Genomic DNA, 27,301 nt, shown 5'->3' with positions numbered 1-27,301 from the left:
AAAAAATAGCGCCACGTTCTTGGTGGATTGCTGGATAATAAGGCTGGATTATCCACCTACTTTATAACGAGCTAATCCGTAACTTCTATTTAGAAACGAACACTAGAACGCAAGAGGAGACGAAATAAGATAATAAGAATGAGATGAAACTGGTCACTGTTATAGATCCTACTTTCCTAACCACTCAATTCCTTAGAAGTCCTTAGAAGAAAGTTTCGTACTGAGCATATTCATTGCTTCATTGATTGCCAGAGCAACTGACAATTTATTGATTAATCTATTCGTTTTTCCCCGTATTTCATGCATTTCTTGTGTCAGTCTGATTACGACTTGAGTAATTAATGCACAACCGTGCCTGCTGTAAAATCAGGATGTCTACTAAGGTTGCATTAGTTGAGTTGCTTTAATTTTATAAAAAAGTAGACACTTCTCAAGTGTAGGCAGTAGTTTTTTCAAGTCTTTTGCTAGCTTGCTTGCTTGCAGAGAGAATCGCAGTCACCTTCACTTCATTTCATGAATATCGCAGGCGTTCCAGGGCCTCGAGGAAAGAGAGGGCTGCCAGGCCAGCCGGGAACACCGGGTGCGTATGCCTTTTTTGTTTGTGTTTGTTTTAAGAACTGCATGTGTATATAGGTAGAGTGATTTCATGCTCCTTCAATAAGTGGTGAAGAGTAAGAGAAAAAATGTCAGTGTATATAGTATCGCATGTGCTTAGTGACTCATTCTAAAGGGCTGAGAAAGGACAGAAATTGATCAATTTTTACAGGCATTCCTGGCATCAGCGCATGGGCGGTGAACGTCACACCCCCGTTCAAGACGGAAGAGTTGCTCAGTAAGTCCCCAGCAGCCCTGTGCCGGCGCATTTATTCCAATCTGCCCCAAGCACTGCTGCGTTTGTGTACCGTGGTATAGCAAGATGCGGCACCCAGCTGCTGTGTTACCAGGTGGGACCTATGGATTTGATTTCAATAGGAAAGAAGTCACTGGGCTTAGGTTTCGTGTCCTCCAAGCAACCTCAAAAGACAAAGTACATGTCTCGTTATTGCTATGTTGCTCTACGATCATCCGCATTGAAAGCCGAGATGCGTGGGAGCTTTGCACATTGAAGTGGCGGATGACGGATAGTGGACCGTAAAAAGGCAGGTGAGCAATATTTTAAAGGAGTATAGACGCCTAATTTTGGCGGCATGTTTTCTTCTCTACAATGATGCGGGAGACACTGATACGCATGAATCACAAGGTAATATTCGCCGACAAAAGCTAAATGATTTATAATCGAGTTTTTTCTGTCATCCTGTTTCGGTTTCGGTGCCAACATCCGAATGATGGCTGTGACGTCAGAGTGCTTTTTTTTTCACGTGAGGCATGGAAAATCGTCCATATAATCGCTGCTTCATCGTTTTAATTTACTGCAGTGCTGAAGCCAAATTTCCTCAAGAGCCGGAATGGCAACGAATGTGTAAGCAGCGATCATATGGCAGTTTTTGCATATCTCACGTGACCTGTAAGCACACGTTGACGTCACAGTTCTCATTCGGCTTTTAAAACCGAAACCGAAAGAGCACGAGAAAGAAATGCGATTATAAATTATTTAGCAGTCCTAGGAGAATACCAGGTGGTAATCCATCTATGATAATGTCTTACGGATCATTACAAACAAGAAAACACTCACCCAAAAGTATGGTGTCTATACTCTTTTAACGCTGCGGGTTTAGGATAGGATCAAACAACAGCAAAAACAACAACAACAACAAAAAAACAGACCGTTTCCTTTTATAGTCTCTACGCGTCAACTTGCGCCTAAATCCGTTACAAGCGAAATAACTTCTTGCGAGCGTACGGTGTTTTCTCTCATCTGCGTCTGTCTTGAGGAATGAATTTAAAGAGAATGAGAGAGCGAACAAAAATAAAGAGAGAATTACAGATATTCCAGCAGCGTAAGGTGCAACAGTGGGTGTTGCGCGTTTAAATCGTTAGGCCTTCGCGACGCAGCAAAATATTCCTGGGAGACGCTCGCAGAAGAAACAAACAAAAAAAACCGGAGAAAGCGAAACTTTGGCGCCGTAGCCTGAAGTTCTATTGTCGCGTGCGCCTGCGATCAGGCGAAACGGATCCGCGAAAGCGCTCGCGGGTGCGTTTTGAGTTTCACTCTCCAGAGAGTCGTTGTGGATTCCGAAAACTCGCTGAGGAGTCTGTGAGTGGCGCAGGCGGTGAGTTGTTTTACGGCTTCGCGTGAACGACCACTCGGCTGAGTTGCAAATCGAATGCACCGCCCGTTTGACTGCTATGCCGCTTCCGCTCCCTTTTCTTCCGCCTCCAGGGGTTCCGAACACACAGTTGGAGCCTCCGTATTGGCTGAAGGGCATCATGCGGCGTTTTGGCTACGCTCGCACGCGTTCATGGTCTAAAGAACCCGTTGTGTATGCGTGGTTCGGTTGCCTTGGCCCCGACCATGGCATGCCGAAACATCGGCAGATGAAAATTCTAAGCGGGAATTCCTTTTCCCTTCCTCTTGTTACCTGAACGTCGAGCAGGCAGGCGCCTTTACGCAGCGAAATGCGTTGCGCTCCATAAAACTGCGCTAAGGCAGCGTGTGCTGGCGTAAAGTGCGCTTCGACTTCCGAGTACCGCTCGCTCGTCGGAACGGCGGCGTCGAGCGTAAAGTCACACTGCCTGCCTTTTACAGCTCGCGATTAAGCTGTAGCTTGTTTTCACTCTATATATGCAGCCAGCAGCGGCGAGCCAGAGACTTATCGTCCATGGCCTTGGCACAGATCCATTGTCAAAATCGCAATTCACTTGAAGCCTTATGGCTTCCCGTAATTCTTGGTCACAAAATCTGAAAGAGAGATAGTCGTTCATATATGTAACTGCAAACTTAGTGCTAAGAAAAAAATATCTCATAGTCGCCTCGTAAGTAACGATTATATTGAAAAAACAGTTATCTGATACAGCGCAGGGTCAATAAACATACCTCTTTGCATTGTTTTCCTTTTTCTTAAAATAGGTTAGTGGTATAAGGCTGTACTAAAGTTGCACCATGCAGGTATGTCTTACAGGACTTACAGTTGAGGAGTCGTCATTCCAACGTGTTTCTTAGTGCAGCAGAATATCTATTTTCGGCCGTGACAGTTCTTTACTACCGTCGTAATCGCGGCTTGTGGGACGAGAAACCGTGCGTTGAAAGCTTCCACTTTTCGGTAGCTCTTACATTTTAAGTACCTTCATGCTGGACACGTTCAAGTCCCTTGCTTCTCCTCAGAAGAACGAAAAACGGGGACTGTGTATGGGCTACATTGCCTTAGCTTTGACCTAAGCATTAACAGCTTGTCGCCGTAAAAACGATAAATTCGCAGTTACTGTGTGTCTCCTCCGTTCACAGCCCGTCAATTCCCCCCCCCCCCCCCCCCCCCCCCCCCCGTTTTTTCCTCCATCTGCCTTCCTGAACTTTCGAGCTCAGTAGCTTTTCTCTCTGAGGCTCTTTTCGATTTCTTCTAATCGCAGCTCGTTATCGCCCTGTGTGAATGTCACCTCGCAGTTCCGCCGGCCATCGTGGACGCACACACAGTGCAGACTGTGACCATCCGTGAGGGGGAGAACGTACGGCTCCACTGTGCGGCCACGGGTCAGCCGGAACCCATCATCACCTGGAGGAGGGAGAACGGCAGGCCCATCTACGGGGAACGTTTCCACGGTCAGTTGGCACCTGGCGGATGTCGGAGATGCTTGAAACGACGGCAGTCAGAGTGCTCCTTAGGACAGACTGCGCCTAATCTGATGTAATCTAACCTAACCAATCGACAGGACCAAGCCTAAATGGGGAGCAGTGTATGAAACTGACCGCAACAGTGTACTTAGTCGTTCGAGCATCCGACTCATATACGGGAGGCGCAGTGTTCGATCCCCAGTGCTGATGGGTACACAGCGGTTTTCCACAGGATCATGTCTTGCTGCCTGGTCTCTTTCAGAGTCTCTTGTCAAGGATGGCCTGCTGAACCTGACGCATGTGACAAGGGAAGAAATGGGGCGCTACTTCTGCACAGCCTCCAACGGCGTGCCAGTGGAAGCTACCAAGGAGGTCCTCCTGGAGGTCACCTGTAGGTATACATACTTATCACGATTACCTGCCGTGCAGTTGGCATTCTTTGGCCATACTTGACACTCCTGCTTTAAATGTCCTTCATTCATCACCATATTCTCTACATAGCGATTCATTTCAAATGCTGTAGATGGGAGTCTGGCTTTTACAGCGACAGATGTTAAAAGACCGTTCCTGGTTTCGCGTCGTCGTCGTCGTAGTAGTAATCCGCAGTCGTCGGCGTAACCGGTGGCTGCGTTGCCATGGGAACCATTCGGAGGGGGTTTACGATGGAAGGAGGAGGGTATGACTTGAATGGAGGGGTGTGCAACCGGTGGCTCATTACCGAAGGAACACGAGGGTATTGCTAGAGTGGGGGAATTCCCAACAGATGGATGATTAGCATTAGGGTCGATTCACGTAGTTAGGCGTTAGGCCAAATGCGAATTAGGTACGCTAGCACTGTCACATTGGTTTGCATTGTTTATCGAGGTTATGCTTTGTTAAGCATGACATTGACATGTGATTAAAGTGGCTGTCACGAAAACCAGCCGGAGGGCTGCTGCTCGGGAAGGAGGAGAAGGGTTATCTCAAAAGAAGGATGGTATGGCGTGAGCGTAGGAATGTGTAATCGGAGGGTGTTTGCCACGGGAACCGTCCGGAAGGTGGCTACCGGGTAAGGAGGAGGGTGTGGCGAGAGCGGAGGTGTTCCCAACATGAGGATGGTCATTGTGGCAGGAACAAGACATAGCGTGATGCATGCGGAGGATGGTCGCCGCGGGAACCGCCCGGACAATAGATAGCATGGAACGATGAGAAGGACGGCTACCGTGGAAGGAAAAAGGTATGGTGAGACCGTTGAAATGCGCAACCGGCGGTGGTTACCATGGGAACCGTCCGAAGAATGATTACCATCGAAGGAGGAGGGAGGGTGTATGGCGTAAGGAGAGGAATGGTGCACAGTCCATCTGCGGCAGCCACTGCGAAACGCGCCATCCAAGGAGAGGGTCATTGGTGGTACCGTGCTTCTAGAGCGGCGGACTGGATAGGAAAGCTAGTCGAAAAGCGAGTATGTGAGGAAAACTAAAATGAGGGTTCTGAAGGTATGCGGATATGAGGTCGCCTTTATATTCTCTCGGGTAAGATGAACCACGCACGAAAGAAAATAGCTAACTAGAGAAAACCGGGAGACGAGTGCAGAAAGGAAGCTTGTCCCTTCTCTTATAAAAATGTCCTAATGATTTTGTATAGAATTTTTTGACTATATTGCTTTTTTATAGGAATTTCCTTTTGACTATTCACAGTCGATAGACTGCCAGCAGAAAAAATGCACTAAACGTGTACGGCCACAAATCTGAAGATTGCCTGTAGACTGTCCATAAAATTTGTATTGTCTACAAACTAGTCTATAGTATTTGTCTATAGAAAGTCTATAAAATTTATTGAGAAAACTTTATGAAAAGTATATAGACTGTCTAAAAAATTTTTCGTAAGAGTAGTGCGACTTTCGTCTTGTCTTATGTTGTTCTTGCGGTTCGCCCTTAAAGGGGTACTACTAAGTTACCAGCCGCAGCGGTGACTCAGTGATTATGGCGCTCAGCTGCTGACCTGAAATACACGCGTTCGACCCCAGCTGCGGCGGTCGAATTTCGAAGGAGGCGATATTCTAGAGGCCCATGTACTGTGCAATGTCAGTGCACGTTAAAGAACCCCAGGTGGTCGAAATTTACGGAGCCCTCCACTACGGCGTCCCTCATAGCCCGAGTCGCTTTGGGACGTTAAAGCCCAATAAACCATAAACTTAGTTACTAAGTAAAGTTGTTGGTCCTGCTTGAGTTGCTTATCTTCTTCGCACCAGGGGTGCCCCGTCAGAGACGGTCTTGCGACGAATTAAGGTGCAGGTATTAAGGGAGTACGACTTAAAGGTTTATATACAGAAATTTACATTACATACAAGTTGATGAACAAGAGACAATTTAAACGGCCAACGGAACTGGCTAACACTAGGGGAGACCCCTACTCGGCATAGCCGAATATGCATTACATCTGACCGTAGCCCAGAACAATTTTCCAGGCTCCGGGGCCCGTTCTTAATGATCTCGGAGCTAGCCCACATTTTTCACAACCCAATCAAAACATACTAACACATGGTTGGTTTACAAACTGCATGGCACGCCTTCCAGTTCTGCAAGTTCAAAGCCCTATCCCTAAAATACACTACACGAAAAGAACATCAAAATTGCTTTAAGAAAATGGCATTCCGGGAATGATTCCGGGAATGGGCCCTCAAAATGATTGGCCCACTAGGTTTACGTACCACGCCCCACACTTACACAGTATAACTTAAACTCTGCCCCTTACCATGTAAAAAGAGAAACACATGAAAATGCATCAAAACCACTTTCACGTGTCGCCGGCTTCCTGAAAATTTGTGACCCTGGCGTTTCCCAGCGTTAGGGAAATTATCGATCTCACCCGAGCCGCCACTACCGCGGGTAACAAACTACTGGTCTTCGTGACGACTGTTGACAGGCGTCCCTCAAAATCTGGAAAGTGGCGCTAATCATGTCGTTGCTGCCTTGTAACGTGCGGCGGCATCCGTTTTGTGCGGCTACGTTTCGTTAAGCCGCCCCGTTCTCGCAGAGCATACAACGTCCTTGCGCGTCGGAGTCGCCGTGGCGCCTGCTACTCGCGTACGCGCCTGACCATGCGCTACGCTTAATTGCTCCCGCTCAAGGGCGAGCGTCCGGACCCGTCTCGCCTGGCGGTGATGACCCTTAAAACCTAGATAGTCTTTGTTAGCCATAAACTACTAAGTGACCTTCCAGTGCACCGTACTCACCTTTCAAGCCCCAACTCAAGAAAAAATAGAGATGTGGTGGTGACCCTCGGTTAATTGCTTTTGTACTGTCCCACCTACGTAGAAGGATTTTATCCCGTTCAATATCGAAATCCTTGATGGTCGCTTTCATGCTAGCGATGCCTTACAGTTTCTGGTAGTTCATTACTACTGTAGTTCGCCTAAGCCCTCATATTTAGGAGCCTGTTACTTCCTCGTAATAACTTTGTTTGTCCCTTATCGCCAATACCGACTTGCGCAGCTGCAGATGTATGCACTTTTCACGTATGTTGTGGCGAATTGCTAAGGTTGTCTCTATTTTCATCCGAATTTCGTCACCTAACTTTGCCCCGATCATATTCTCTTCGCAGAGGCATATGAGTCGAACGCTACGTAATTCACTCGATATGGTTTACCTGGATTTGTTGTTGCATCGGCCTATGAATATATATTCACTTGGGGAAAGAAATCCTATTGCTGTGCCTTTATCTAGGGCTCTCTTTCTGTACCACAATTTTTTTAAGCATCAGCTTTTCAGGGACAGTTAAACCACGCCAAGATCTCAGTGTCATCATCCGCCCCAAGTTACCTGATCACACATCAGGGTTACCTGGCCTGCTGGCTGTTGTCCATTAGAACGACGCAACATGACAGGAATCCCTTCAAGGGGTTTGTCTTCAACATACCCCTCCAACTTGCAGCTGACGCTTTTGTTCGCGTAACATTACGTGGCGTTGCCTCAAATTTTTTCTTTATAACGTACACTGACGTGCCATTCAGTGAACTAAATCTAAAAAAAACAATTCCGTTTCACTCTGCGTGCATCACCAGTCCCGCCCTTCGTGCGCATCAAGCAGTGGTCGGTGGCGACAAAAGTGGGCGGCTGGGCGCTGCTCGAGTGCATCATCGAATCCTTCCCGGCGGCCGTGAACACGTGGACACTGCGCTCGGGTCGCTTCCTCGAGGACGGCCCCAAGTACCGGGTGCGAGAGGTGGACCGCGGTTACACAACCCTCATGACGCTCAACGTGACCGACGTGGAGACGCAGGACCTCGGCCTCTACCACTGCGTTAGCAAGAACGCCTTAGGACAAGCCATCGGATCGCTCACCGTCTACAGTGCGTATGAGCCACCATTCCCTATTTGTTGCCTCATTAGCACTGAAATATTAGCACCCAATCTGGTCTAATCCCATTTCTTTGTTCAGTGGGGTTACCTCACTTGCACCGGGTATGTGATTTGACAAAAAAAACCTTTTTTTCTCCAGCATGCACATATTTTCTCTAGCGCCTCGCTTCTTTTCTATTCCCAAGGCGTGCAACAGCCTCGCAGAAGAACTCACTAGGGTGCATGGAAGAGAAATTTAATCGGACTTGAGCGATGATAAATCTCGATAATGATAAGTCTCCATAATTCTAACCTAATTCGATAGGATTATGTATACAGTTGTTTCCCGAGAGTGAAGTACAAATGCGGGAAGCTACGCTGAACTATTTAGAGTACTGCAACCAAATAATGTGGAGAAATACAAGCAAGAAACAGCAACATAAGCACACGTCACAAAGCCTGAAGAACTTGCACAACTAAAGATGCATGTGCTGGTAATTAACGACTGCTTGACAACACGTAAGGTTCTTTTAGGCTGCACGTAGCATACGGTAGTTACAGAATGATTTTGGTTTCTGCCTCGATAGAGCTTCCCCTGTCTTATAAGTTCTTATTGTACTTATATCTCACTGCAAAGCAGGGATATTTCTGCCTTCTTGAAGCTTCGTGGTTCCCGAGCGCAAAACGCGCATAATTGACTGACTCACAGACATGTATCCACGCAGGCAGAGCGAGAGAGAGAATCATGTGTGGCAAGAGTTGCTCAGTTTTATTCTTTTCACTTTGGACTTAGTGTGGGCAAATAGTGTGGCATTCACTCACTGGCATCCAGGTTTGGGCGACTTGACAGAACGTACATATGAGCGAACAAACTGGGAAAAAAGAACCAGACAATGCAGCTGTCAATGAAGAAGATAATGTAACAATAATACAGCATTACAGCTTTGGTGAAGAGGAGTCATCAGCTTTGAGGCGTTCAGAGTTTCCAGAAATTGATAATACTCGAAAGGAAGACATAAACGGCGGGCGAGAGTATTAAGATCTATTGTGACTTCGCTATTTGTTATTGCCTTCAATGCGGCATTTGGAAGGTATTTAATGTGTTAAACAAGAGGCGTATCAGAGGAGAATTGAGTATTTTGTCTTAGAATTAGTTTATTCATGCTTGACGGCTGCGGGCTCTTTGTTGCTTTGTTGCTGGATCGTTTTAAAGGAAACGAGTCGGAGCTCGGGTGATGGGCTACAGTTCGAAATAGAGGGCAGGCTTGGCGCCCAATTGATAACTCCGTGAGACCAGTTGAGCACATTGCAACAAAATAAGTAAACGTAGAAATCAAAGGCGCCGTATGCGGGCATTAAAGATGACCGGAGACGTTAGTCTGACCGCATATTAACCGATACTCGACCTGAAAAGGAAGAGAGGGAATAACACGAAGGAAAAGACAGAAAAGCTGACCGGAAGATGTCCACTTACTTGGGACTTTCACTGTCATCCTGCCCTCCACAGGTATCATCAAAAGAAGGATCCTAAAAACAGGCACATTCCGTTCTCAAAAACGTCGCTTGCAATGAACACCGAAACGTATTTTGTCCGTCATCTATAATATAAGTACAGGTTCCTCTAACACTGCGGGAAACAAAGTCTAAACATTAAATTATTGATCACTCCGTAATTGCCTGTGACAAGCCTACATCCTATTTTTTCATAAACTGGTGTTCCTTTTGGCATATAATGTCCAAAAGTTATGCCGAAGTTTACTCGAGAAAGAACTAAAGTATTCGTGTTTTTGTGCCAAATACAGTTGCTCGCTTTCATGAGACCTGTACATACCCGCTGCGGTGGCAAAGCGGCTGTGGTACTTGGTGAGTCCAAGTTTGCGGGATCTCTACTGGCCAGCTGGCCGCTTTGAAAGCATGGTGAAGTTGGGAAATGCCTGTGCACTATGACTCGGTGCTCATGAAGGAGCTGAGGTGGTTGCAGTTATACCGGAGTCCATAAATACGGTGTGCCTCATAGTCCACACTGCCACTTTGGCACGAAAATAGCTATTCCATTAAATCAAATCAAATCAGGTCAGATGAGATGAAAGTTTATTGTCCAAAAACTGCATGGTTACCTCGCCTTAGAAGCTGAACAGATTTCTTGAAGAAGGTTCAGAAAACTCACTGCCTTTCGTGTGTCTTACAGGTGAGGATGAAAGGACCGAGGAATTCGACGATTCGGAGAGGACTGCTGGGCACGGTAAGTACGCCGGTCCGGCGTTCGCGTGTACGGGCAGCTGACGCTGACGACTTCAGCTGCCCGGAGGCTGCCAATGAATCTTTGCGTTTTGCAGCGCCACCGACCAAGCAGACCTTGGGCGACTGCAGGCGGTGTCCGGAATGCACCAGCGCTCGGCTGAAGACTTGCGGACCAGGCGAGTGCTCCACTGCTCTGTGCATTCTTTTCAGGATTTGTAACTTCCCTCCCAGTGAGAATAAGATAGACTGGAATGCAAGAACTCAAATAACTAGTAGCCTTAACGGGAAGAAACTCGTGAAAAACAACCAATGCAGGATCACGATAATAAAAATTCTAGCATTTATATTGCAGAACAGACAACACATTATTAATTATTTCACTCTTTGATATCTTACAGGGACGCTGACTGACATCATCAACGTTCAGAACGTCGACAGCACCGTTAACAGGACTAACTGGCTGGCCAGGAGACCTCGGAATCAGGGTAAGAGTTCTAAAAGAAAAAGAAAACAGAGTTTAAGGATGAAATCGGCGAGAGTTTCTGAAGAAAGGGAATGCGCGCCAACTTACTTTCCTTTTTTTTTGGTGGACCCCTGAACCTCGCCGTCAGAAAACAGTAGAAGCCGAAGCCTTTCCCTTAAAATCGTTTCCAAGTGCCCTCGCAGATATTAGCGATGATGGAAAACCTTACAGAGTAAGATGAAAAATGAGTGAACCATTCAAAGGGAACCTGCATCAATCTTCAAAACTTAATCAGGTAGATGCAATGTGAGCACACCTCAGGAAAGGTGTCAAGTTACTTGCGTATAGACCCTTTCCAACCGTCTCGTCCCAGAGTGCCTGGTGACGCGTCGAGTGATCGAGCGCATCGGCAAGCCCGTCCTGAACCGAAAGCCCGGCGGCGCGTTCAGCAACTGGATGCGCGAGAGCACACCATACGACCCCAACACCTTCTACGTAGCCAACGAGCTGGACAGCACCTCGCTGCTCGAGTTCCCCTCCAAGGCGGCTTTCCAGAGTGGCACGGGCTACCGCACGCTGCGCCTCCCTGCGCCCTTCCACGGCAACGGTCAGATACTGTACAATGGGTCGCTTTACTACCACCAGAACGACACCAACTATGTGGTCCGGGTGCCGCTGGCGGCACGAGGCAGCGGGGACCCGCTCAAGTGAGTACCTTAATAGTGCCGATCTATGAGCGAGGGAAGACTGTTCATTTGAGATCACCAGTATCGTCACCACACCTAAGTCCTCTACAGGACGAAAGCCTCTCACATTGAGCTCAAAATGGTCGTCTCCTGCACCAGATGCGGCCACCGTATCCTCGCACATATCATAATGGAATGCGCCCATCTAACTCTCTACCGCCCCCTGCTAGATTTACCTTCTTTTGGAATTGTCCGTCGTTACTCCAAGGGATCATCGCTTACCTTCCCTCTGCGTTGCAAGTCCTGCCCGTGCCCATTTTTTATTCTCGATTTAAGTTAGAATATCACTAATCCATGTTTGTTGCCCGATTCACTCTTCGTGTATCTTAAAGTTAGCTGCGTCCGCTCCCTTTTCATAGCTTGCTGCGTCGTCCTCAACTTAATTTCAAGCCTTTTCGTTAACCAACCTCCAAGTTTATGTCCTATAGGCATATGTGAGTACTCGAAAGATGCCTAGTATTTAATAGTTTACTCTTTACAGATTTTGCCGAGCTACTGTTTATGACCTGAGAGCATCTGCCCTGTGTACTACATATCTTTAGTATTCTAACTCTTTAGGATACTTGGTGTATTACCCTCTTGAATTCAGCTCGGCAACAAGGCTAGGGCACACAAGGCTAGGACAAAGGTGCGAGGTTCGATCCCTAGCGCTGCCGGGTATCCACCGGTGATACAATGGGTACAAGCTTCCCCTGGCCTGGTGCTGGGCTTATACAGGTTGAAATGTTTGGGAAATGGGTCTTGGACCCCACCTTGAGCAAACGAAAATACCTTGTGCCATGGCGCTCTTTGGCTGCAGAAGCCCTTGCGCCATAAAAATTCTCGATCATCATCATCAAGGCTAGGACAAGGGTAAGGAACTGAGGGGCTCTTTATGGCACACATATTAAGGAACCCAACAACCACCGAACCTAAGAAAGAATAGGGGATGTTTTTGTTTTTATGTTTGGTGTTGATCAATGGAAATTAAAGTGTAAGCAGTCTCTAGTAGCAGTGGCTTATTAAAAGGATAATAAACAGGAAGGATAAGATTTCTGCTAGCTCCGGCATCTGCCATCGATACTGAAGCACTTGAACTGGGGCAGCGGAAATAAAGGATAGCAGGCAGAATGGAGAAAGGAAATGAGGTTTAGGTTCATGGGGGCTTAACGTCCCAAAGCGACTCAGGTTATGAGAGACGCCGTAGTGAAGGGCTTCGGAAATTTCGACCACCTGGGGTTCTTTAACGTGCACTGACATCACACAGTACACGGGCCTCTAGAATTTCGGAGAAAGGAAATGAAAGAGGTGAGAGGACAGGAAGAGAGGATATTGGGAGAGGTAATATACACAAACTATTTACAAAGGATGGCTGGTTAGGAAGGAAAACAACCGCATGGCTCCGCCCACGACCTCCGCATTTCGGCATTTCACGCACGGTGCTCGACCATCTCAGCAACGGCGATGCCTGTCTAATATACTTTCGAGTGTACCTGAGCTGCGTGTAGCCTAATCTTGAGAGTGTTCCCCAGCGCTGGCGCAGCTTCCGCCCACACAGTTCGATCACGTTCCACATGGCACTTGTGATATGACAGGGCATTCGACATCCGCCGCTATGGTTGGGTGGGGCGCTAGTGAACACTCTTAAGGTCAGGCTGCCCGCAACTCAAATACACTGGAAAGCAGAAGATTGAACTCCGACCGCCGTTGCTCAGTTGGTAGCGCACCGTGCGCGAAGTGCAGAGGTCGTGGGTTCGGACCTCTCCGGCGTCATGTACTAAGCTATTATCTTCCAGGTATAAGAATGATTACGCTGTAACTTTCCACTGATCAACACCACAAATAAAAATAAAAACATTCCTTTATTCTTTCCTCGGTTCAATGGCTGTTTAATTCCTTCATATGCAAGGCGAAGACAAAGGAAGAGGAGTGCTCTCAAGTCTACTCCTAGTTTGCCGTTGTCACTGCTATGTCGGAAGTGTGGTTGAGCTCCGTGTTTTTAGTTAGTTTCAGGCTGTTTCGCCATCGAGACCAAACCGCATTCGAGATAGCAAAGTCTTCATGTCACCAGAAAAGGCAGAGCAATGAATAATTTACTCTTCGCTTAATTTTCATGGTCGTGAAATCGCATTGCTTTACCGAGGGTAATAATATCGCCTGAGGTAAATAAGAACTGGACGATTGGACAAGAATGAATAACAAGAGGCAGGCAGTATTCTGACTCACACGCGCTCAGCGTGGGCTTTGGTGTGTAAGCATTGTCATCCCGAATGATAAGTACATCCTCAGTCCACGCTTGTTTGTACCCACATTCTTCGTCTCTGTCTAGCTTTGCCCAAACCTTATCAATGCCTGTTACCTGCTTACTGATTTGCTCTTTTGCTTTGCTCACTTTACATTAGAAAGCAAGCTTTGCGTTTATCTCGGAGGAATGTTCGCGATGGGAGTTAACGATACTTTCTTGAACTGCGAACACAACGCGCATTCCTAAGGTGTGCTCAAAATTCTCAGGGTGGCAGCGCGGTTGAAGCTGGACGACGCCGTGTACCGCAACGGCAGCTACCTCTACGAGGCGCAGAGGAACTACGTCAACATCTTGGCCGACGAGAACGGTCTGTGGCTCAGTTACTCGAGCCGCAGGTCCAACAACACCATGATACTGAAGGTAAGGTTTTTCTCTCACACCCCGCTGCTGCCTTCCCTTGACTACGACCTGCAGGTGTCATACTACAGTGCACGTACCTCACTGCGTGTCGCTCTCAGAGAACTCTGTTAGCACGAGTAGGAGATAGGTGACGAAATGAGCGCTACCGTCGAATATTCCAGTCGAGTGTGAATGGACGCATATAAAGCGTTCGGGCTTAAGAAGGGCGTGCAAGGGCAGGAGAAACAACAATCAAAACTTCCAGGCACCTCGCTTCTCCGACATAATTGGGTGATGAAGCGGCAGTGATAGAGGGCGCTAGAGTTAGAAGGCGCCACAGATAGCTACTATCAGCATGGAGGCAGCAACCAGGTGCTATACATCACGGGCGGCGCATACCTCCTAGCTTCTGCAAACCAATTACGATTGCGCACGTATCAATCAATCAATTAATCAATCAATCAATCAATCAATCAATCAATCAATCAATCAATCAATCAATCAATCAATCAATCAATCAATCAATCAATCAATCAATCAATCAATCAATCAATCAATTAAGCAAGCAAGCAACCGATCAATAAGCATGTGGCATGGACGTCTCTTGCCTTCCTCCACAGGTCCACGAGGAGAGCCTCCGACCGGAGTACATCTGGAACCTGACAATTGACCACCGGCAGGTGGCGCACCTGTTTGTGGTGTGCGGTGTGCTGTACGCGGTGAACAGCCTGAGCGAGCACAGCACCGAGGTGGGGCTCGCCTACGACCTGTACGCCGGCGCTCTGCTCACGGACGCGCCGAGGCTCAACTTCAGCAACCCGTTCGGCAACACCACCTTCCTGGCGTACAACCCGGGCGACGCGTCCCTCTACACCACCGACAGCGGCAACCAGCTCCTCTACCCGCTGCTCTTCAACGCCACCGAGGCGGCTCAGTCGAAGACCTGAACCTCTCGCTGCCTGGCGACGGTTCCCTGATCGGGGCCGTGCCCTTGTATTGTAGGCGGCTTCATCGGTCGTTCAAGAGAAGCAGAGGAAGGAATCCATGATTAAAGAGATCTGCCAAATCGAGAACAAACATGAATAAGATTTATTCCACTGAAATCTGCTCTTCCGTTCAATATTGAATCCGAATAGCAAAATTGTCCGCTTTTCCCCGTCCCTTTTTTTTACATTACTCAGAGAACGCGAATGAATACACCTCGATCAACTCAGCTTGGCACGGAGAATGGTGAAAAAGGCTAGGGGACAAAAAGGGAAAACTTTTTCCTTTCAGAAACTGCAGTGGTCATGTGGCCACTATCAACTGCGAGAAGGGAAAGAGAAATGTTACCGATAGCAGTTGTGTTCATCAGTGACTTTATTTTCTTCGCGATCATGCTACATTAGTCAGGCACTGTAACTTCACCCTTCGAACGACGATCGATGCTGTCGAATGATGCGTGCGCATGTAGAAATAACTAGCCCCTGTCTCAGCGAGGCCACCGCTTTTAATGCCATTGTCTTATATCACTTATGTCATCAAGGAACTCGCTTAGGAACGAAAATATCATCCGTCAATAAAATTGGTTTTCAGGAAAAGAAAAATTCAGTAGCTTTCTCGCTTCTCGGTGGAAACCTGAACAGCGCCGTGAGAAGAAGGGAAATAAGGAAGAGTGGAATGGTGGAGGAGGCGCCGTAGTGGAGGGCTCCGGGCAAATTTCAACCACCTGGTATTCTTTAACGTGCACTGATGACGCGCGTCACAGGGACGCCTTTTGCGTTTCACCTGCATGAAAGTGCTGCCGCCGCGGTTCGGGATTGCACTGAGCCTGAAATCTTTCCCAAAGAGGTGGCGTCTGAAAGGCGTTCGCCCAATTCTTGCGGAAGGGCGCTAGCTGAGGAGAAAACTGTGTGCTCTTATTTTTTTTTTTGGTTGCGCAAATGCGCCCTTCGGCATAACACAGTCAAAAGTACCGTCTTTGCCGAAACTAACCGAGCAGCCGCGCCGGCGGCCGGAACTGGCTTGCAGCCGAGAGACGGCTGCGCCGCCGGCCGCTGTTCCCCGGCTGCGAGTGTAAACTGGCTGACGTAAGCCTGCGCCCTCGCTCAGTACGACAGTACCCCAAAGGCGCGAAACTGCTCGCCCGCTTACTTCTTATCATCCAAAGGAGGAGGGCGACAGCGCGGGCTTGCGTCATCCTGTTTGCACTCGCAGTCGGGGAGCAGCGGGCAGCGCCGCCGCCCGGCTGAGAGCTCTCTTTCGCTGCGTCGCAGCTGCTTAGTTGTTTTTGGCAAAGACGGTACATATACAGACCTGTGTCGGCTAGAAATGCCGAGAAAGTCCGGCCTTGGGGCCCATGCGTCCACATTCTTGTGCCTGATACTTTCTGCTAGGAGCTAACCCTAGCTGCCGAGGTGCAGCTTGCGTGCCGCCCGAAGTCCGGGGCAGTTACCGAAAAGTGATTTAGCGTTGCCCCTGTAGCGGGAGCGCAGCGGAAGGGGCAGGCCGGAAGAGAAGACTACGATGTCCAGGAGGCCCTGACCGCTGGCATCAGTGTAGCTCCCACCCGGATTCTTCGAAACGCTGCCTCCTCACGGTGAGTGAAAGCGCCTGGAAGGTTTGATCTACGCAGTGGAATGAAAGCACGCGTGGAGCGCCGGAGAAAGTACTGTTCAGGCAGTACGGCGTCTCCTGCGGATAGCTTCAGTGTAGGCAGCGGGTACGTCACCCGCAGTGGATGGGACGCATTGCTAACTTGCCTAAGGTGGTGCACAGGGCGTCGAGCCCACACAGCTCAGATGGAGCATGGAAAATGTTGCACACATCGCCAACGATGTCCAAGGGACTGGCTGCGCGCCGTAGAGCCCGAACTACCTGTGTGGAATCTGTATATTGTAGAATACGGGTCGGTGGTGGAATGCAGGCGGTCTTTTCAAGCCGACAAACAATCACGAATGGCTACGAGCTCTGCTAATGCAGAGGACAGCCGCGCATCTGTGATATAGGAGCAAGCCTGGCCTACGTCAAGGAGAGCTGCACAAATGAGTCTGGTGTGCAAAATGTGGTCTTTCGTGCTTGCGTCCACGTAAGCTTGAAGTGAACTTATGAAGTCTGTTAGGAGAGGGGACTCTTCTGTCATTGAGCGGTGAACGTTGCGTTCGTATACTTGCTCAACGCGTTTCTTTAGGAGGCGGGAGATACAAAGAGCATTCAGAATTAGCCCGACGGATAGAAAGGACGCAGGTAGGAGCAGGCAGTATAGAAATGTGTACGGAACATAGCAATAGTCAGGCAAGCTTTAGGCCGTGAAAAGGCAACAGACGTTTTTTTAAAGGGTGTTCGCCTTGTTTTGTAAGTTCACCACAGGTAGGTACAAGGGCTGCGAAGAATATTGCATGCCGTTTGAGAGAAATTGACTCAGACATCGAACCGGCCGACCCAGAAGGTGGCTTATGTTTCAAGACTAAAGTCTTGTTCTTTCGTGACGCCTCCGATGTGGTGCGTTGTCCTTTCAGCGGCAGAGAAACTTGTCGGGCCTAAAAGTGAAAAGTAAAGCATAACTGGTGTGCAATAGTGCATATTTCGATAAAGTGTGCCTCTGTTTGGAAGAACCCCCGACGAATTATCTCTTGTCATATATTTTCATAATATCTCACAAAGCAGGGATGTGTACTATACAATTCTTTCCTTCGTCTGTGCCGAGCATGTATCAGATATCCTGTCGAGATGTTCTAAGACAGAAAGTTGACCTAGCTCCTAGTGACTGGAAGGAGCAGATACAAAAAAAAACTGGATGGGAGACTTAAGCTTCCACTTGCGAGTATGACGCGATAGAGCTAATGGGTTAATGCCCATATATGTGCAGAACTGACGTTTATCTATTGAACATTCTTATACAAATCCTTATACAAATCCTTGCGCAGCGCTTAAGCGATGCACCATTGCCCTGCGATGGCAGGTGTTGCTACTTGTGCGACCCAGGTTGCTCTCCCCGAGCAACCTCTCGCGACTAATCATTAACTTAACTCGGTGGGCAGGTTTTGATGACGCCACTGGGTGACGTGACCTAGGTGGCGCACCTGCCCCCCAGGTTGCTTCTCTGCTTATCTTTCGTGCATTGTTTGCCCATGGTCAATGACGCCGACACCGGTTTTTATGCGACACGAGCTCTTAAACGCGATCGTGTTAATACTGGAAGATATCTGTGACAGCTGTGCAGCCAGGGGTAGGAAACTTCCATAGACCCCATTGTTCAGCTGATCTAGACGTCAGCGCCATTTCTTCCCCACAGCGGCTGGAAGAAGGCGAAAACGGAGCAACTTCGTCTTCCGGTGCCTCAGACAATTCGGCCACCTCTACTTTTTTCCCCAGAATGGCATTTATTAGAATGATGCGATGCATTACGCACAAACATTATGAAAACTAGCAAATCAGCACACCTAAGCAAGCAAATTCGGCCACCTGTGGCTTTGCTATAGCATGCACAGCAATTATTCATTTTTAGCCACCGGTTCTTCATTCACCAGGGTGTGGTGAAGTATTTCAAACCGAAACTAGTTGGAGTTTTCTACCCCTGGCACAGCCACGATAATAATCATCAGCAGCCTGACTACCCACGCTGCAGGGGAAAGGCCTCTCCCACGTCTCTGCCATGTCTCTCCCGGGGCCCATGTGAGCGATTCTTACATCACGTGTACCAGGCGCTGGTGGTCGGTCTTCTCAGATACAGTGCACCCGTTCTCTCGGGGGTCAGACTATCAGCCCTCCGTACGACTGAAAGCACACAGGCACGTGCTCTGAGAGTAGGCTTGGGTTTGCTATGCAAAACTTCTACATGGAGCACATTTTACGCTGCCCGCGCCTGCTCAGCGGTAATTTTATTTCCAACAGGAACCGCTTCGTGTGCATTTGCGACATCTAATCAGACATCGTCATCTGTCCCTGACCAATATTAGTAGTGTGCATCCAGATTCGGCCTTTTTGCAAAGCCCCCTGGATGCAGTGCAATGTGGTGCCTACGAACTACATGCCACACCAGATTGCGGAGGCGCCACTTTGGGCAGTACCCAAACCGTACATACGTACAACCATTCCACGGATAACGAAGACGCACATCCCAACAGTCGGTCTGAAACAGCTGGCGCTGTCATACATTGCATCTTTGTACGGTGATTCCCAGTATGATTTTGTGGACGGATCCGTGACGACCACCTCTTCAGCTGCAGCGGTGACAGTGCCAGCCTTATGTCACCGTTTCAGGCTAATGCTTGAAACGTCATTTACGGCAACCGAATTGGCAGCCATACGAGAATCCGCCCTTTATATTGGTCACCAGACCGCGCACAAATGGACTATATTCTGCGACTCGAGGTCTGCATTACAGGTCATACAAACTTACGTTAAACCAAGGACATGCGAGCAGCTAGTTCAACAGAATGTGCATTTTTTAGCTGAGGCTTTTCACCGCGACCATATCATAAAGCTTCAGTGGATACCGAACCCGGCATTGCGGTAAAGGAGCATGCTCGAGGCTCGGCTAGCTCATGCTAATGGCGCTTTCACTTAAATAGCTTTTTCCAGATTTGACATTGGAGTCTTGCTGGCGCATTTAATGCAAACCGCAACCATCAACAGGACCGCATCTCTAAGCTTGACGCCGACTCACGATTTCGTCTGCCATCTAGGGTAATGCGACGTCAAGGGACTTCATTTCACCGGTCACGGCTTGGCGTTGGCTACACCAAACACTATCGTCACAAGATCGGTATAGAAACTAATCCAAATTGCATGCAGTGCCACGCTCCAGAGACTATTGGACACCTTCTTTGAGAGTGCCCGAACTACACTGATGAGAGGAGAACATTGGAAGCGACCGTGAGACAACTGGACTCTCGCCCTCTCTCTGAAGAAAATCTTTTACGCGCGAGGGCAAAACGCGCTGAGGGGTGGTGTGCAACGAAGGCCGTGCTCAAGTTTTTATGTGAAACAGGCCTGGGTACCCGTCTGCGACCACTTGCGCACTGCCTACACGGTTTAAACAGCGTACCGCGTTAGTGCATACACAGTGACAGCTCTGACATGATGCGCGAGTGTGCAGATTTGTGTTAATGACATGCGTCGGTGTGGGTTTGAGACATAATGGTCGCGTGCGTCTAATCACCGCGATGCGAGTGCCAGGCAGTGTGTGTGTGGACATCACCCCATGAAACTCATTGTATTGTGCCATCAACCTTCTTTCGCTCTTTCCCTTTCCTCCCCTTCCCCTTTCCCCAGTGTGGAGTAGCAGGCCAGGTTCACGCTACCACCGGCCGACCTCTCCTCCTTTCCTCTCATTAAAATCCCCCCCCCCCCTCTCTCTCCAGTCAATCCTGTCCTTTGCCACCTGCGCCCACCCTATGCCTGCGAACTTCTGAGTCTCATCCGCCCACCTAACTTTCTGCCGCCCCCTGCTACGCTTGCCTTCTCTTGGAATCCACTGCGTTACACTCAATGACAAGCGGTTATCTTGCCTTCGCGTTACATGCCCTGCCCGAACCCATTTCTTCCTCTTGATTTGGACTAGGATGTCATTAACACGCGTTTGTTCCCTCACCCACTCGGCCCGCTTCCGCTCTCTTAACGTTACACCTATCATTTTTCTTTCCGTAGCTGGCTGCGCTGTCCTGAACTTAAGCTGAACCATTTTCGTTAGCCTCCACGTTTCTGCCCTCTAGGTGAGTACCGGTGGTGACAGCCACGACAGTCCTACATAAAGAGAGCAATAAAATTTCAATAAGGAAGGTTGTCAGGCAGCGAATCTCGGTGGCTGCAATGCCATTCACCGCCTATTTACAATAGGTATTTGAGACCTGAATTGTTAACCGCTAGGGATAACGGATAATAGTGAATAGCTTAATAATCAGTGATTCGCTGATGGCATTGTCTTCCTAGGTCACTCGTGGGATGAATGGCGAAGCATGATCATTGACTTAGGCAAAGCAGTATGGTGTGTCTACAAATTAATGTGCAGAAAACTAAAGTAATGTTCAACAGTCTTGTAAGGGAACAGCAGTTTACTATTGGTAGCGAGGCGCTGGAAGTGGTAAGGGAAAGCATCTACATAAGGCAGTTGGTGAGCACATATCCTGATCACGAGAGCGAAATAACTAAAATAATAAGAATGGATAAAGCGCATTTGGCAGGTACTCTCAGATCTTGAATGGCAGTTTACCAGTATCCCTGGAGAGAAAAGTACATAACGGCTGTATCTTACCGGTACTCACCTTTGGGGCAGAAGCGTGGAGGCTAACGAAAAGAGTTCAACTTAAATTGAGGACGCGCAGCTCGTGGAGGACAATTTTTATTAATGAACACTATGTGGCACAGTGAGTTAAGAGATCAATGATCAAGTATGTCTGAAGAGAAAACGTAGAGCCTAGCTCACTGTTTATGAGCGGACGAGTGAAGATGGCCCAGAAGCGAAAGTACCATATTGACGACATCTATATATAGCAAGAACTACTGAAGCTAAGCATAAACTTAAAACGGTTATTGGTGACGGCATTGTAGGCAAATGCGGCAAATAACCCTAATCGCAAGTTGCTTTCGTTCCACATACATCCCCGGAGCTGCTTGGTGGCCGAATTACACGGGCCATAAATGCAGCAGGAACTGTTCACGGCGGTGGACGAACTGCAACGACAACACGAGGCGCGAATGACGCGGAGGAATTCTACCTTGTGCCACCAGGCCAGGAGAAAGCTTGCAGCTATTAAGAAGCCGATGGGCACCCGGTGGTACGGGGCACCAGAGGTGGGCAAACTGCCTCGTTTTGCTCTTCCCTATACGTCACTTTTGAATCCTTGCTCCTGCCTCACCCTCATTTTTTCCCTAGCCCTCACTCTCACATTGAACAGTTTTAACACTCGAGTTATTTTTCCTCATTGCTGAAATGTGCCGATCTTACTGAGTCGCACTAGGCGCAAGCTATTCTTCACTCCACACGCTTTCAGCTGCGTCGAGCCGCATGAATATTTTAAGCCTAACACTCAGAAGCTATCACCAGCCAAGGATGGCCGCGAGAAATAGCAGAGGGACTACACTCGTGCTGTAGCCGATAACTAGCAAGATCCGGGTCAGTCTAGTACTTCTCCTGACAGAACCTAAAATGTACTGTGCCGAGGCCGTGAAAAGCGCAGAAAAATACTCATGACACCCTAAGTAGCCAATCATGAGCTAGTGCCGACGACTTTTATCCAGAAAACTTTCCTTGCTGCTGGTAGTATACACAGGGCCGTAATTGATCGGGCGAACGTGCCCACCGCTGCACACTGCTTAAGGACAAACGCAAAAGGACACTCGAATTAGAAAGGCAAGAAAAGCGACGACTGAGGTGGGAAAAGACGAACTAGTCAAGACGGGAACGTGTGAAAGCGAAACCTGTGTTTACGGGTGTCTGAATGTAGCTTTTCGAAACCGAATCGAACAGTGTCGTTAAAAATAGAGCCGAATGCGAATCGGAAATTATGATTTTTCGCTGCATGCTGCGTTGGCGACTCCTGGTTTTCATGAACTTGAGGTCTCGCAGCGGAAGTCATACCGATGGCGTCCGCGCATACTTCCGCGATTTGCCAAAGGTAGCCGCGGTGCAGGTCTGTGTAGGAACGACTGGCATGCGGGATAGGGCCATGTTGATAAGACAGACTGAAGACTGTAGGCCAGGATTCTGCAGTAGTCGCGCGCAAGTCAGCACGCTTGCATCTTCTCGCCAAGGTAACAGCAGTAGGAGGTGACTGGTCATCTGGAGTGGCTGACTGGTCTCGCCACAGCTGCCTCGAATGGATGCGCCGAACAGGATACAGGCGGCACCGAGACGTTGTGCACAGGACATAAGCCCGGCTGACTCCACTGGATCTGCGTGATTGCCGAAACGTTCTCCGCATACCTTTAACGTAGGGGCAGCGGTGTCCGCATGGGCCTCGTGGCGCAATACTAACTCACTAGCGGAACGCTTCGCGCGGCTGTGCATATGAAAAGTTCGAGCGAGAAAGGCTGGTCAGTTCGGGCGAGGCTATAAAAACGTGTGCGCACAAAATAGGGCCCCTCCCGACACCACGGCCAGATGGTAGTGTCTGTTCTGACGTGATGCTGGCAGCTCCGAAGATTATAGCCTGACTGCCACCCCGAAAGCGACTGGAAGCCAGAACAAAGACCTGAAAAGGGTTACGTGCGCGCAGCAGCGAGGAGACGTTAGTTCTGTGAAGTGGTCGTACCCCGCTCACTGCAGAAAACAGCTTCTGAGCGGCCAGCACCCACCGTATCGGAGTGTGTTGGAGAGCCCGGTGCCGAGTTGCAATACCACCAAGCTTGTACGGCTCCCGTGGCCCCAGGCCACTCGATTCCCGGGGACGCAACTCTCAGAGTCGAAACAGAGACAACAGAGAAACTATGTACAGGAAAACTGGGACCACCCACGCGGCTTCCATAATCACTCGCTTCGGGCTTGGCAACTTCGCGAGCATAAGGCCTCGTGGTCCATCGATGCAGAGAACGTGGTTCTCGTGCTGAAGAAACTCCAGGAAAATACTTGGAAATCCAATTCAAAATGCGCTAGGCATGTCGAAGAGTTCAAACATGCTGCAGCGGAATCTGTCTCGTACTCAGCAGAGCATGCCACAGGTTCTAGCGATCAGAATTCACGTCAGGCCTAGAGCACTTGCCAAGTCCGGACAAAGAGCGCTCTTTGAAATGAAGAGACAGTCATCCAGTGTTCCAAGAGCCGACTCTACTTTGAACTGCCAGGTGCGGGGTTTGAAACGGTGGGAGAAATACATTTCGCCCGCTCACTCGCGGCTGGCAGTTCAAACAACGGACCCATTCCGGTATCGCGCGCGCTGCCTAGCGCACGCAGACCACGGCGGGCCGCACTCTGGGGGAACACAGGAACGACACGACGCTGGCTGACACAAAATGTCATTTATTGGTGCAGAAACAATAACGCCGACTAGCGACCAAATATCCTAAGGAATCGAGGTCATCTGATTCATTAGCAAGGCTATGGCCGAATGTTCGCCTACTATCGGGTAGGATAGGAACTCCGAGGGACGAACTCGCGGCAAATGTTCCCACGAAGCTTCGCCTCATTGGCGGAGACCGGAGTGCCGCGCTGAAACGTCCGCTCGGTATGAGTTCTTAAGCCGAAGGAACATAATACCCATTCACAGCTAGTGATGGACGACTTCTGGTGAGAAGCTAGTTGTTCTCACTATTTTTTATGGCGCTGCTCGTTTTGATCACAAAATTAAATATATATATATATATTTCGCTGGTTCATCTAAGCCTTTGCGTGGTATGGGTGTTACTCACGTGACGTTCACCGGTGCGGTATATTCATTAGGGGGCATGCTCAGTAATAGGCGAATATTTGTGAGAAAGTGTGAAAGCACAAAAAATCTTCAATTTTCATTACTTCTGTGGCGCAATGGACAGCGTTTGTGTTTTTAGAGTGCGTAAAGAACAGTTCAAATCCCTTTTCTGTGATAGATCTGTTGTCGTTTCACTACTTCTGTGGCGCAGTGGGATGCGTTTGTGTTTTTATGATGCGTAAAGAACGGTTCGAACCCCTTTTCTGTGATAGATCTGTTGATCTGTGTCCTTTTTAAACATACAATTTAAACAGCACGCAAAATATTTATTACATTATTTATCATTTATTTATCAATTATTCATCATTTCTCGTTGATTTGTGCTCATTTTGCGTTTTCAGATTAGATAGATCCTTGTTACGGACGAATTTTCGCCCACTCTCGTGTAGGGCAGGAACTCCGAGGCCGCACGGCATGAACTCGCGGGAAATGTGTCCACGAGGCTTCGCCTGATTGGCGGAGAGCGGAGTGCCGCTCTGAAACGTCCGCTCGCTATGAGTTCTCGAGCCGAAGGAAGAGCGAGCTATCCCCACCGCGCCCGCAACAACCACGCCGTCTGTTGACGCTAGTGTCGCTGCGACACTGGCGTCCTCTCTTTATAGTTAAGGTAACTAGAGAGGACGCATCGCGGGGAAGCAAACCCTATAGGGTACAGAGCAGGGCGAGTCTCCATAAGTGAAGTTTAGGTCATATCCTTGCGTTGCGTGAGCTTTTTCTTTCTTTTTTCGGGAGTGGTGTCTACGGCTCAATTATTGCTTTGCTAACTTCGCCCCTCCAGCTTTGACTGAGGTAGAGGCCTCGTCATCCATCAGTCGGAACTTTCCGAGACGTCTGCGCCCAAGGAAGCGTAGTCGCGTCAGTGGCTCTTGCCAGGCATGTCGGCGCGTCAACGCTGCGTTAACCGGTTTTGCCCCTTAAACGTCTGAGCCAGCATAGGCTGTGAGGAAGCAGACAAAAGCGCGTGAACAGTCCATGCAGAAAATACCGGTGAGCCGAGGACGCTTCGAAGAAGGCTCCTTTGCCTGTGACCACAAGTGCGCGCTGTGCATTGCGTTGTCAAAAAAGGTGGCTGTCGACAATCGTCGCTATCCGGACAGACCTGCTGCCCCGCCAAACTACTTATCGGTGACTGCATCGTCGGAACGAGGATCTACGCTTGCTTGCTTTTGCCGACGACGTGGCGATCGTATTCGAATAACGGAGCCGTTCGAATACGGAGCAGTTGTGTCATTGAGATGGGGCCGAATTAAACCTTGCTAAATAACAGTGCGCGTGATTGGGGCCACTGCCCAAGCCTCTTACTTGTTGGGTTTGGAATGGAGGACCATTGCAGACCGATACCTCGGCTTCAATTTCGGATTTGGCCAATACAGCCTTATATGCGTCTCTGAATGCGGTGTCGACAGTCTGAAACTCCTATGGTATCCGCATTATGCCTGACACCTACCGCAAGGCCGCCTGAGGAGCGAAAACAAGGGGTTTCCTCGAGACAGCCTTAGTTCAATCTGGGGGTTTACATGATCCCAACAAAATTCGGGTCGAGTAGGCTGCCGGGCTGAAAACCGGTTGTCGGACTCATGTATATGCTAGGGGGTCGAGCGGAGTGACCGTCGAGTCGAGCTGGGCCAGCCCGACTGCACGGGGTGGGTTGTCTCAGCCCGACCCGGTTGGAAGGAGCCTCTCTGGTCCGGCGGCGCTGCGCAAGGCTGCGCGTTCCTCCTGCTCTTCTAGCGTCCGCGTGTCGTTTGCTTGCTCGACGCTTGGGGTAGTGGCTATCTTTGCCCGACAGCAAACGGTTTCATATAAACGCGTTCGGGTCGGGCTGGTCAGCCCGACATCAGGCGCGTCCCGACTCGACCCGCCGTTGACGGGTCCATGTAAACAAGTCTAATGGAAGAACGCTCCCCCTCGGGTACGACCGGTCAACAGAGGGCGAGACGCGCTCTTGCGAACGAAGCACCAGCAGCGTGCGGGGCCAGTGACGAACCATCTGCACGTGGCGGCGGCAAGTGCACAGTGGCGAGTCGTCGCTGAAGTCAAAAGGGGATTAGCACTGGTGTCGCCGGCCGGTGGCGCTGATGAGAGCAGCGACAACAACAGGAATTCTTTCAAGAACTGGAGGACGCGCAGATGAGGCCCAGCTGTGCTATGATGTAAATCTAGCGGCAAGAGTCTGCGTGCGGTGGTGATTCACGGCGATCTCCGAGTGAAAGAAGGAACACTGCCGTTGGGCGGGCAGTGCCACCCCGGCGCTGAACCTCGGACCCGATTTGTGTTCTTTGCTTTGTAACCCTATTTAATCGTGTTTTCAGCGTGGACAAGAGAATTCGGGTGATGATGCAAAACAAACAAATTTCAACTTGTAACCCGATGCTTGTCTGGAAAGTTTCTTCCAAGTACCGACAGATAGAAAGAACATATGAAGAAGTATCACTGTCGGCTACTGTATTCTTTGTCTGATTGGAGCCTATTGTCCTCGCGTAGTACACGGCGACATCATTATTATCATTGCTGTCTCCTCTCACCATAACGTTTGTTCTATTGCACCCTTCTTAATTACCGGAATTATTTTAAACCATGTCTCTAATAACTGCTGCACAGAATTACATAAATTTGTTTTGGTTATATAAAAATTGTTGCTTTAGCACGCGTAGACGTTGGAAGGAAGTGACTGCAAGCCAGTAGCGAAGGTACCCGGCATCAACGTGGAAAGAGAGAAACCCGCGCGTGGATGGGGTTTTAAGAGCGGTAGCTCTTACTCACCACGTTTAGAGATTTCGTGGGGTCTGCTACCACCCCGAGATCCCAGCGCCATCCG

General features: G+C 49.1%; 1 protein-coding gene across 1 annotated transcript in view; it reads left to right on the top strand.

Moving 5' to 3' along the window:
- LOC144121282 (uncharacterized) overlaps positions 1–15,674 on the top strand; it is a 31,258-nt gene extending 15,584 nt beyond the window's left edge. The window contains exons 6-16 of the mRNA XM_077654400.1: positions 527–580; positions 767–832; positions 3,539–3,694; positions 3,969–4,097; positions 7,749–8,036; positions 10,214–10,267; positions 10,362–10,442; positions 10,665–10,751; positions 11,103–11,436; positions 13,966–14,119; positions 14,719–15,674. Of these exons, the coding sequence (XP_077510526.1) occupies positions 527–580; positions 767–832; positions 3,539–3,694; positions 3,969–4,097; positions 7,749–8,036; positions 10,214–10,267; positions 10,362–10,442; positions 10,665–10,751; positions 11,103–11,436; positions 13,966–14,119; positions 14,719–15,045 (1,730 nt within the window). The 3' untranslated portion in view covers positions 15,046–15,674. The remainder of the gene's footprint in view (positions 1–526; positions 581–766; positions 833–3,538; positions 3,695–3,968; positions 4,098–7,748; positions 8,037–10,213; positions 10,268–10,361; positions 10,443–10,664; positions 10,752–11,102; positions 11,437–13,965; positions 14,120–14,718) is intronic.
- The last annotated feature ends 11,627 nt before the right edge of the window (positions 15,675–27,301 follow it).

The sequence above is a fragment of the Amblyomma americanum genome, chromosome 2 (genome assembly GCF_052857255.1).
Source record: "Amblyomma americanum isolate KBUSLIRL-KWMA chromosome 2, ASM5285725v1, whole genome shotgun sequence".
NCBI classification, from domain to species: Eukaryota; Metazoa; Arthropoda; class Arachnida; order Ixodida; family Ixodidae; genus Amblyomma; species Amblyomma americanum.
This window is presented reverse-complemented; position numbering and strand designations above follow the sequence as displayed.